The sequence below is a fragment of the Suricata suricatta genome, chromosome 12 (assembly GCF_006229205.1).
Source record: "Suricata suricatta isolate VVHF042 chromosome 12, meerkat_22Aug2017_6uvM2_HiC, whole genome shotgun sequence".
Lineage (NCBI taxonomy): Eukaryota > Metazoa > Chordata > Mammalia > Carnivora > Herpestidae > Suricata > Suricata suricatta.
The window spans coordinates 91,861,299-91,873,502 of NC_043711.1; the positions used below are offsets into that span (position 1 = coordinate 91,861,299).

At 47.2% G+C, this 12,204-nt stretch overlaps 1 protein-coding gene across 4 annotated transcripts; it reads right to left on the reverse strand.

The window, feature by feature from the left end:
* Positions 1–270: 270 nt before the first annotated feature.
* Positions 271–4,631, reverse strand: SPINT3 (serine peptidase inhibitor, Kunitz type 3). 4 transcript variants are annotated; one of them, XM_029918075.1, is made up of 4 exons: positions 4,153–4,631; positions 1,441–1,656; positions 1,076–1,169; positions 271–288 (listed from the first exon to the last, which is right to left on the reverse strand). In XM_029918075.1, the coding sequence occupies exons 1-3, from the start codon at positions 4,229–4,231 to the stop codon at positions 1,120–1,122; spliced, it is 345 nt and encodes a 114-aa protein (XP_029773935.1). In that variant the 5' UTR covers positions 4,232–4,631; the 3' UTR covers positions 271–288; positions 1,076–1,119. The 4 variants fall into 4 exon arrangements, with proteins under 4 accessions (XP_029773935.1, XP_029773936.1, XP_029773934.1 ...); XM_029918076.1 differs by lacking the exon at positions 271–288 and adding an exon at positions 791–937 and having other exon boundaries at positions 1,076–1,166; XM_029918074.1 differs by lacking the exon at positions 271–288 and adding an exon at positions 791–937.
* Positions 4,632–12,204: the final 7,573 nt, after the last annotated feature.

Sequence of the window (12,204 nt, forward strand, 5' to 3'; positions counted from 1 at the left end):
CAGAATATTATTTAGTCCTGAAAAGAAATCCTGACAGAGGCTGCAGCCGGAATGAACCCTGACAATATGATGCTAAACGCTATGAGCCGGTCACACAAGGACCAATGCTGTGAGGTCCCTCTCGAGGGAGGCGCGAGAGCGGTGCATTCACAGACTCAGGGGGTGGAGTGGAGGTGATCCAGAGGCGTTCGTTCTAATGGGCATGAAACTTCAGTCGAGGAATGTTCTGGAGATGGATGGTCGTGACGCTTGCACGTCAGTGAGTATCCTTCAGGACACTACACTGTACTGTTAGAAAAGGGTGAAATGGTCAATTTTATGTTGTATGTATTTTACACAATTAAAAGAATATATAACATCCTAATTTTTTCCAAAATCCCCTCTGCATGGTGGGGGGCGGGGGGAAGGATTCCCACCTGGCTGAATTCAGATGCCCTGAATTTCTAGTTCTTTCCATGCTCTAGAACATGGCTTGCTGAACAGGAGGGTGGACGTGGAGCCAATGGTGGAGGCCCAGGCAACAAAGAGCAGGTGCCAGGGTCTGGGGACAGACACCAGGGCCCCCAGATTTACATTCAATCTAGCCCCCATGAGAGGGACCCCCCCCTCCCCGGTGACAGGGGGCTTGTGTCCTTTGTCCTCATCCTTCTTCTGAGGGCAGAGGACAATGAGGGGCTGGGGAATAGGTGTGGGGTGATGCAGGTTTGACCACCTGTTGTTGCTGAGGTGGCTGTGGGCAGTTTGTGGGGACAACAAGCCCAGCACCCTTGTAAGAAGGCCTCAGGCCATGCTGACTTGGAATGCTTTATTGACCCAGGCCCAGAGGGCTATGGGATGGGTTCCAAGCAGGGCCTGCGTGCAGGAAGGGAGGCCTGGCCAGCTTTCAGTCAAGGCTAGGAGGATGCTTCATGGTCTTCGGTGACTCTTCACCTTGTCCCTGTAATAAGGATAATAGTTTTCTTCTTGGCCGGCCTTTCGGTGGCCAAGGGCCAGAGCCATGAGCTGGGCCCCTTACCCACCCCCTTCAACAGCCACCCTCCCAGGGACCTGCTCAGCTCTCTCACCTCCCACCCACCTTGATCACTGCCACCCTCGCCTTCGTCATCTCTGTCAACACTGTCATCCTCCGCGAGGCTCACATGGCTGCCTTCCCTGGGCCAGCACCACTGCTAACAAGGAAAGGTCTTACTATATTCACCAACACTGCTTTCGTCTTCGCCATCCCTACCGCCATCAGCCACAGCCTTGCTGTCTCCACCCCAGCTCCTTCACTACCACCGGCTCCAGCGCCATCTTCATGACACAGCCTGGTTTTTCCCGGCATCAGCATGTCCCATGGTGACGTCACCACCACCGTCCGCACTGTACTGTCTCCTTCCCCATGAGCACCACCCGCTGATCACCAGCATTGGCTTCTCCTGTGTCTATCAGAGGACTCACCATGGGGTTTGCAGACCCTCCGACAGATCTCAGCGGTCTCAAAGTTGTTGGCATTGCCCCGACAGCCGCCGTAGGTAAAGTGCTCGCATTCACTGGCTGTGGAGTTGTGGAAGTAGCGGTGGAAGTGGCCTCGGCAGGGGCCCCTGGCTGGGGGGAGCCGGCACACGGCAGGCAGAGTTGGGAGCAGTTCCTGGGGAGCCTCCTGCCTAAGATGGGCTGCAGGGGTGAGGAGGGACAGGGACTGTCACTTAGGTGTCCCTTTAGAGAAGCAATAGGTATTTTTCTTTTAGAAGCATACAACCCCTGCACCAAGCCCCCTGCTAAGTGCTTGCCGTACGTTGTATGATTTAAACGGTCTTATGGAGCAGATATTACTGTCCCTCCTCCACGGATGAAAACACGGAGATGTTTGGTCATCTTCCAAAATCATAAAACCCAGCAGTTGAGGCCTGGGGATTAAAACCAGTTCCAGTTTCAAATCCCAGGCTCTGTATGCTACAGCTTCTCATAACTTGCTTCAAGACATTCAGTGTAGCCTTGTTTATAATGGCAAACAACCACAGTTTGGAAAAAATATCAATGTTTACCAACAGGGGATCGATGGTTACATGCAGTCATTCATAAGAATGGTGCTGACCTATATGCATCAATGTGGAGCCAGGTCCCTAATTTTGTGGAACAAAAATCAAATGAAGGAAGACAAGATCTAGAATGGTCTTGCTGATGTAAAATATACCGATAAACCCATGATGATTGGAAAGTTGTTTACCACTGTATTTGTAGTAATCTTCCTGGCTGGTGGAATTTCAAGTGGTTTTTATATTCTAATTATTTTTAGTGTCATTTAAATGACAATGAACAAGGATCAGTTTTTATAGCTAGGGAAAAGGTATTTAAATAATCTTCAAGGGGCGCCTGAGTGGCTCAGTTGGTTAAGCGTCTGGCTTCAGCTCAGCTCATGATCTCACGGTTCGTGGGTTCGAGCCCCGCGTCAGGCTCTGTGCTGACAGCTAGCTCAGAGCCTGGAGCCTTCTTCAGATTCTGTGTCTCCTTCTCTCTCTGACCCTCCCCTGCTCACACTGTCTCTCTCTCTCAAAAATAAATAAAAATATTTTAAAAAGATTTTAAATAATCTTCAATATCCATGAGTAATGAAAAAATGATAGACCTATTTTACTAAATCACCTGTTATTTTAACTCCTTCATGTCTGGTTCTGGTTATCATAGGAAGTGATTTATCAAATGTGTGTGTACCCCCCCCCCCACATCCTCACCCAACGTTCATGGGATGCAATACACACTGCTGTGATATGTACACTCCCCAGCGAGGATGCATCCTCAGACAATGAGCTCATGGGTCAACTCTGATTTTGTGACTCTTCACTTGATACGACACACCCCCTTTCCTGGGAGAATCCATTCCTCCCTAGAACTGGAAAGAAACCCTTCTAGGAAGGGAATTCAAGGTCTTTCATTAGGGCAGCACTTATCCATCTTGGTGAACATTAGATTCCTCATGGGGAACTCTAAAGAAATCCCAGTGCCCAGGCTTTACCCAGGACTAATAAAATCAGAATCTGAGAGTAGGGGACCCACGTAGCCCCTATGTGACTCCAGTGTATAGCCAAGTTTCAGAACCTGATCTCCTTTTTATTTAAAAACATTTTTTGAGGAGCGCCTGGGTGGCTCAGTCGGTTAAGCATCTGACTTCGGCTCAGGTCATGATCTCACAGTTCGTGGGTTCAAGCCCCGTGTTGGGCTCTGTGCTGACAGCTCAGGGTCTGGAGTGTGTCTTTGGATTCTGTGTCTCTCTCTCTCTCTCTCTGATCCTCCCCTGCTCACGCTGTCTGTCTGTCTGTCTGTCTCTCTCTCTCTCAAAAATAAAACACAAACAAAAAATTAAAATAACGCAAACAAAACCCCCCACCACATTTTTTGAATGTTTATATTTGATAGAGAGAGTGAGCATTAACAGGGGTGGGGTAGAGAGAGAGAGTCAGACACAGAATCTGAAGCAGGCTCCAGGCTCTGAGCTGTCAGCACAGAGCCCAATGTGGGGCTGGAACTCACGAACCTCAAGATCATGACCTGAGCTGAAATCAGTCACTAAACCTACCGGGCCACCCAGGTGCCCCTGATCTTCTTTTTAAAGCAATATGAAAATCTGTTTTCTCTTGTAAGAATTCTGGGAGTAGGATTCTGGAGGGCAGGACTATTTGGGCTGTGTAAAATCGGGGACACGCTTTTTAACTTCACACATTTACATATTTTTTGTCTTTTTAAGAAAACCCATGCATGGCTTTGTAATAAAAATTAAATTTGGTGAGGATTGAATTAAATCAGATAGACATCTGTGAGGTCTGAACCCCGATCTTCCCCGTACTACATGGAGACCATAGACGAAACCCTGTTTCCTCCCAAGGTGGAAATAAGCAGGTGGCCTTGTACAGCCAGCCCACCACCCTATGCCTCCCTCTCCCCCACAGGCTGTAGGTCTCAGGGATCCTCTTTTTTTCTTTTTTGAGAGAGAGAGAGAGAGAGAGAGAGAGGATCTTAAGCAGGCTCCATGCCCAGCATAGAGCCTGATGCAGGGCTTGATCTCACAACTGTGACATCATGACCTGAGCTGAAATCAAAAGTCAGACAGACACTTAACCAACTGAGCCACCCAGGCGCCCCTCAGTGATCCTCTTTTTTAACCTCTCAGCTTACCTGAGGTCTTTTCTGAGTTGGCGATGCCCACCAGGCAGAAGGGGAAGCAGAGGGCCAGGAACAGGCTGATGAAGTTCATGGTGCCAGTAGATGAGTGTTCTAGACTGGCGCTGGGAGGCTGAAATTTATACCTGCAGCTGAAGTGCCCTAGTCCTCAGAGCTGAGGGGGGCATCTGGCTTTTCATTACTTGGAAGAGGAAGTACCCTGGGCACGGAGCTTGGGCCCAGAAGAATTGGGCGTCTTCCCCAGAGGCAGTGCCACTTGCCGGGGGGGCTTTTCGAAGGCTGTGGAGCAAGCGCCCTAAGTCAGTGCTTCTGCAGCGTCTGGAATGCCGGCCCTCAGCCTCATCTACTGCACACTTGAGTTCCTGTGACCTTGGACTGGTAAGTGACTTTTTGGGGCCTCAGTTTCCCTATTCTCTATCTGTGAAACAAGTGGGCTGAACAACACGGTCCCTAAGAACCCAGCTGAGCTGCTCCCCATTCTGTTGTTACTGGTTCCCATCCAGATCCTCCCAAATAGTTGTCTCAACATCCCAGGAGAGAAAACATAGCTCTTTGTTCATTGCTTTATTTATTTAATTTAGGAATAATGAGGTTATTGTTTTATATAAATTATCATACTTATTTCTAAAAGATCAAGCTATACTGAAGAGTACAAACAAGAAGCAAATCCCTCCCCAAACTCTACTATAGTCCTGTGCAACAGAATTGTAAGGAAATATATTCCAGTATAGTTTTCTAGTACCCGCATTTAAAAAAAGTAAAAAGGAAAGCTAGTTTTAATAATAGTTCATCTAACTCAATATATCCAAAATATTATGATTTCAACATATATCAACATGCAATACAAATATTAGTGCAATATTTTACTCTTCTTTGTGCTAAGCCTTTGCAATTTGGTGTGTGTTTCACATTGTAGCACATCATGATTCATGCTAGCCACATGTTTTGTGCTCAGTAGCCACATGTGGCTAGTGACTACCATATTGAACAGTGAACATCTACCACATGAAGTAACTATTTGTGACTATTAGAGTTTACAGGCAGTATTTCCCCTGAATTTTTGCATATTGCCTTAATACTCGAAGGGCAATTTGATGGGGCCAAAAAAAAAAAATTCTGGTTCATACTTTCTTTTCCCAGAACCTGGGATTAAAGTGGACCTAGCTCCACTGAATTCTGCCATAGAATGTTGCTAAGAGGTGGCCTGAGTGTTTTTCTCCGTTAGAGGTTACTTCTTCCTTACCTGAATGCCTAAGGACTTCTCTGCTTCTCTCTGAGATCCAGTAACTTAACATTATTTTGACATCATTCTGCATCTGTTTTTTTTTTTAACGGGGCCATGGAGGGCTCTTTCAATCTACAAGTTTTTTAAGGGAAATTTTTTGTATTATTCTTTGAATATTTTGTGTTCCAATTGCTCAATTTTCTACTCAAGAGACATCAGTTATGTCAGATTATCGTCACTTGTCCTCTTGTACTTGTTAAAAGTGCAGCCCCTGTAGACAGACAAATGTAAATGTCAGCTTTTCCATTCACTGTCTGTACTACCTCCGCCAGTCTACTTAACCTCGCTGGACTATAGTTTCTATTTGGAGATAATAATGGAAACTCCCTGCGTTTGAAGTCCCCAAGGCCATGCTCAGGTTCAATTCACAAAAAGGACTCAGAGGACTCAGAAGTTGTTATACTTAAGGTTACAGCCAATGGATACAGATTAAAATCAACAAAGGGACAAAGCGTAGAGTGTGAAGAATGGAGGAAACCAGGCAAAAGCCTCCCTGCCCTCCCCCAGTCCAGTCACACAGGATGTGTTTCATTCCCCCAGCCCAATGCGTTTGAAGTGTTGCCCACACACTGAAGCCTGGGTTTCTTGGGGTTTTATTGTGGTCAGTCACATAAGCATATGACCAACTTAGCGTAGCACAGGAGTCTTGGATTAGTCTGAAAGTTCCAAGATGCTTGACGCATGCCCACCAATTTTGCAGCCTGGCTTTGGAGATTCCCATCTGTACTGGATCTATTATTCTTTGCACAGGAAGATTCCTTTATTTGTTTGTTTGTTTTTGTTTATATTTTTTAAGTTTATTTATTTATTTTGAGAGAGAGAGTGAGCAGGGGAGAGGCAGGGAGAGAGTGAGAAAGAGAGAGAATCCCAGGCAGGCTCCACACTGCCAGCATGAAGCCCAACATGGGGCTCGAACCCACAAACTGTGAGATCATGACCTGAGCAGAAATCAAGACTTGGATGCTTAACCTACTGAGCCACCAGCGTGCTCCAAGAAGGTTCCTTTAAGTGGCAGATGCCCTAAGAGGTTTTAATAGTCCGACTTGTGCCTACTTAGAATTTGATGTGCCATTGGTCAAAACAGTCAGAATTCCTTATCTTAATTTATCAACCCAAGTTCTCTAGCAGTTTATGCTGTGAACTTACCTCAAGGCTTTGTGAGTTCCCTAATGGCTGCCACCCATTGTGGACCCTCAATATAACTGTCCTGTACAACCTTCCAGGATCCTGGGAGCTTTCTGGGAACAGTATCTACATGCACATACATGTATGTTGTTCGGGCCAGAGAGCTGCACACAAGGGAGCAGAGCTCTAATCTGAGAGTGACTCACCCACAGTCCTCAGCGTGAGACAGGAGCCCAGACTGTTCGGTGGGCTCCTCGCCTGGGTGTCTTCTTTACCACAGGCTGTTCGCAGGCAACTTTGGATCCCTTCCTCATACCAAAAACTCATAAAAATGATGAAAGGCAACTTGGTGATACAAAATAACTTTACTTAACACTTCAGGAAGTGGGCAATCTCCATTCCCAAGGATCCAGAGAACTGCAAACTGGGGCAGAGGGCAGGAAGATTTTATAGGATAAAAACTAAGGAACAAGGAAAAGAAAGAAAATGAGGAAGGAGCAAGGAAATAAGTAGAGAGCCCAGAGTCGGCCTGGCCTTTGGGGATTGCTGACCCGCTCTACCGTGTTTCTGGTCAAGCCGAGCAATTGCGGGAACATGAAAGTTTCCGTTTCCTGATTCCACACCTTGGCAGGAACGGCTCCTCCTTGGGCTGAGAAATTTATTTCAACTCAGGCCTGAGATCAGAGCCAAACTTTCTGACTGGGAATTGGGTGTGATAATGATCATAATAGGAACCTTGAATTTTTGAGCATTTACTACCCAGGGGCACAAAGCTAAAGATTCAACATTCATTAGTCTCAAATATCCTCACAACAACCCTTAGATATGGGAGTTGATTTTATAAACAACCCTCTTTTGCAAATGAGGGCACCAAGGCCCAGAAACTCCAAGAAATTTGCCAAATTCAGGCCCTCCTGCCTGTGACACATGCTGTTGAAGGGATTCAGGACAAGATTCCCCCCAAATGTGTCATTTTGGCATATGGACTAATTTTCTTTTTAATTTAAAGGTTTTTATTTATTTTTGAGAGACCTAGTATGAGTGGGGAAGGGGCAGAGAGAGAAAGGGAGACACAGAATCTGAAGCAGGCTCCAGGCTCTAAGCTGTCAGCACAGAGCTCAATGGGGGGGGGGGGGCGCTCAAACTCATGAGCCACGAGATTATGACCTGAGCTGAAGTCGGACACTTAACTGACTGAGCCATCCAGGAGCCCAGATCCTGCAGGCTCAAGAGACATTTCTGCACCTCCCTTAACTCCCTTGATGCATCTAAGTTGGGGATCTTTTCCAGAGTAAGAGTTTTTACCAGATATAATATTTATCTGACTGACTCTTCCGTGTGTCAGGGCAAACATCTAATTACAAAACATCTGCCCTTCTTATTGCCCTGTGATTTGCCGTCCTCCCCTTGGAAGCCCCACACCCTGATCCCATACCTTAGCCCAGGAAGGCCTCGAGACCACATTTTACCTTTCTGTCTTTGTTTTTTAAAATTTTTTTTATTAACTTTTTTTTTTGTTTATTTTTGAGAGACAGAGAGAGACAGCGCAAGCAGGGGAGGGTCAGAGAGAGAGGGAGACACAGAATCTGAAGCAGGCTCCAGGCTCTGAGCTGTCAGCACAGAGCCCAATGCGGGGCTCAAACCCACGAACCGTGAGATCATGACCTGTGCTGAAGCTGGGCGCTTAACCGACTGAGCCACCCAGGCGCCCCTACCTTTCTGTCTTTGAACCTCTCATGTTATGTGGTGCTCCCACACGTACAGAATTAAATTTGATTTTCTCCTGTTAATCTGTCTCATGTCAATTTAATTCTTATACCAGCCAGAAGAGTCTTTAAAAGGTAAAGGAAAATCCTTCCTCTCCAACACCACGTTGCTGGGACCTTGTACTCCTAGGTCAGTTTGTCTCCAGCATGAGATCGGAGTTAAGGCATTTCCTCTCCCAAGGGTACTTGGAACTTGTACTGATTCCCATCCAGATTGTCCCAGCTAGTTGATCCAATGACAACTGGACTAGAGGTGTCGTGTCTCTGCAGTAGCTGGGCGAGGGCGACATTGTACTGTGGAGCCTCCATTACCTTGTGCACACAGTGTGATGTCGTACAAGTGCATTGATGTCTATCCAATTGCTTAATCCTCTGAGGGGGATGGGGTCTAGGGGACTCCTTCATTTTTGCCAAAGAAGTCAAGTGACTGGTACTGCTCATGGTAGACATTGTGACCATTCCAAAGGAGCAAGGTAAAGGTGGAGGTGGAGGCAAGGGGCGTAGGTGAAGGGGAGAGAATATGGGGTTCTCTGAGACTCACCCCTTCATGATCTTGTCTCCTCTGCCACTTTCCCGAGATGTGTGGGAAAGGCAGCTTTTATCCCTGATGAGGTATCCTCCAGGCCTGTCACTCAAAGTGTGGATCTGGGGACAATTTGAAAGGGGAAGAACTGGAGCTGGGAGCACCCTGTGGCAGTGAGTGTGTAAGAAAGGCAGCTTCTCCGGCCTCACCCCAGACCTGCTGAGCAGACTGTACACATCAGCGGCGTCTGGGCGGCTCAGTTAGTTAAGCGTCCAACTCTTGATTTCAGCTCAGGTCATGATCTCACGGTTTGTGAGTTCAAGCCCTGCATCAGGCTCTGTGCTGGTGTCTTGGAGCCTGCTTGGGATTCTCTCTCTCTCCCTCTCTCTCTGCCCCTCCCCTTTTCACATTCTCTGTCTGTCTCTGTCTCCCCCCTCCCCCCACATGCATAAATAAATAAACTTTATATCTAAAACAAGAACGTGCATTTCAGCAAGAACCCCAAGCAGCTCACAGGCATAGGCATGATAAAGTTTAAGAAGGCTATTATGCAGCATTTTGGCCCCTGCAGGAAGAAGCCTGGGGAGGTGGGGAGGTCACAGAAAGAACAGGGCTGGTCTTCCCCTTCCCCACTCCACTCCCCATTCGCTGTCCCCACCCCTCTGCTGGGATGTGAAAAGCTCTGTCAGATCCCAGATTTCCACAGGAGCCCTTCTGAAGGCCTTGTGTTACGCCCAGATCACAATATCGTCCCCATAAACCAGAGACCACCAGGGAGACTGAGTCACGCATGCAAAAGCAAAGGGCATTTAGTATTACGGCTTAAGCTCGCCGGGCCTAAGCTCAGGCTCACAGCCTTCACCAGCGCAGAGGATCCGTGCTGAGAGCCCCGAGCAAGGGCTGAGCAGGGTTTTTATGGGGTTTAGGAAGGGCGAGTTACAGGAAATTGTGACATAGGTGCAGTGATCCAATCATAATTGTACACCAATATTGGCAACAACTTTAACCAGACACATTGTTTAGAGCGTTCGTTACTTTTGGCGGGACCCAATCACAATATTGAGAATATCTTTGAAATTAACCAGTTACAGAGTGGACCCAGGACCCCCACGTGGGGTGAGTAACTGGTTAATCTAGTATTAAACAACAGGTAACTATCTATGGTTTCCATCTACAGGCCTGTCCTCAGGAATGTTAAGGGTGTTAGCTGGCCCTTCCTGACTGGGTGTTACAAGGGTGGTCTCTCCTGCCTTGGGCAATGTGTAACTGCCTGGTAGTTTTGGGAAACTGAAACTCAGGCCTTCTAGATCAGAGGGGAAACTTAAAGCCTGTCATGGAGTCAGTTTGGTTCAGACGTGTGTCCTTACACTTGAAGATGAGCTGCCTCTGCCCCTCTGCAGTCCTTCTCGTCCTCCTGAGCACCCTGGTTCCAGCACCCAGGGGGATGAAACTAGTACCTCCTCCCCGAGTAAGCCCCACTGCCTGTCCTCTGTAAGCTGGTGCCCATAAAGGAGAGCAATTCTGTGAAAGGCGAGCCAAACAACTTTTCATTTCTCCAGGCACATTAGGAAGTTTTAATTGCAGGGATTTTTCATGACTCTAAAAAGTAAATCAGCGTGTTTTCAGTTTTTAAAACATTATCCTGCCTAATGCTCATCAGACAGCTCTCCCAGAACCTGAACCCTGTCTCTGGGCTCCCTATTCCTGGTTTCTGCCTCTTCCCTGAACCTCACTGTAGCGTAATGAACAAGATGACTATTAGATCTTTGTTCTGCTTCCAGCCAAGACTCAGGAAACCCTTGGGATGTACTGTCTTTGGGATGCTGATGAATGACTATAGGCCGGATAGCGTCTGGAGGGGCTGGCGGCCAGAAAAACGGCTCAGGTTATTACAGGGCTAGGATTTTCAGCCGTTTCAGTCTACCTAATCTCTGGGGAGGAGGAGAAGGGTGCCGAGAGAGTTCCAATCACCAACGGCCAATAACTGAATCAGCCGTCCCGATGTAATGAAGCCTCCATAAAAACTCCTAGCCATCAAGGTTCCAGAGCTTCCGGGCTGATGACACATGGAGGTGCTGTGCGACTCACCCTCTGAGTCCTCCCACCCCCCACCCTGCCCTACACATCTCCTCCATTTGACAGTTCCTGAGTTTTATCCTTTATAAGCGACTGGTAATGGCAAAGTGCTTTCCTGAGTTCTGTGAATCATTCTAGTGATTACTCGACCTGGGGGAGTGGTGGTGGTCAAGGAGCCCTGAATGTATAGCTGATTGGCCAGAAGGATGGGTGGCCCCGGGGCCTGGCACCTGAAGAGGGGGCAGTCCTCTGGGACTGAGCCCTTGACCTGTAAGCTCTGCACTAACTCTGAGGATCTCACATCAGAAGTGAACAGACTTGCAGGACAGCCAGGTGGTGTTGGAAAATTGGTTGATGTTGGGAGAGACAACACATGTTTGGTGTCGGGAGAAAACTCCAGGACTCATTAATCCCTGTGCCTTGGTGGCTGGGGTGAGGCTCAGGGACAGGAGAGTAATGGGTGTCCTATTATCTGCATTTCTGAATATCTACTAGTTATCTGCGTTTTAACAATTTCCCACAGAAGTCGGATGTTTCATCATTGGGTTTGTGGCGGCTTCGTATCTTGTCCTGACCTTACCACTCAATAGCTGTCACTTTGGGCAAGCCACTTATGTTCAGTTTTTTCACCTGTTACTTGCCACCCAGGTTCTTTGAAAGGATTACCAACCATGAATATAAACATTTAAAAACATTCTGTGGCCCATGACGTCCACTATCCACTAAGATGTCTCAGTCTGAAAAACTTTGTCTACTCATCTCCTTCCCCCAAGGAAAAACTATTCAGGTGTCAAATAATGGTTTTATTTCTCCATGACCAAAATGAATCAGAAGGACCTGGAGCAGCTGAACTGAGCCTCTGCGGTGCCTGAGGCAAGTGCAGACAGAGAGCAAGAAATAACAATGCTTCCGTGAGCTTGCCCCCCAGGCCAAGGCCGAGCTCATCCGAGGCTGTTAGAATGTTAGTAATAACTCAAGGCCCTTCCCCTTGCCCCCATGTCTATTATTTTATTATCCTCTTAGGATACAGACTTGTGGAACTAGCCTCCTAATTATAGATACAGAGGTGCCCCACCACCAAACCGACCTTTTACTAATGGGAATTTCATCCTATTCATTCTATCCAATGACTGTGCACCTGTGTGAACAGGAGAAGGGAGATGAATTCATTTGACAAATATTAATTCATTTGACAAATATTTATCAAGTATCTATAAAGCACTATTCTTGGTGTGGGGACACAGGTGCAAACAAAACACCACAAAGACCCC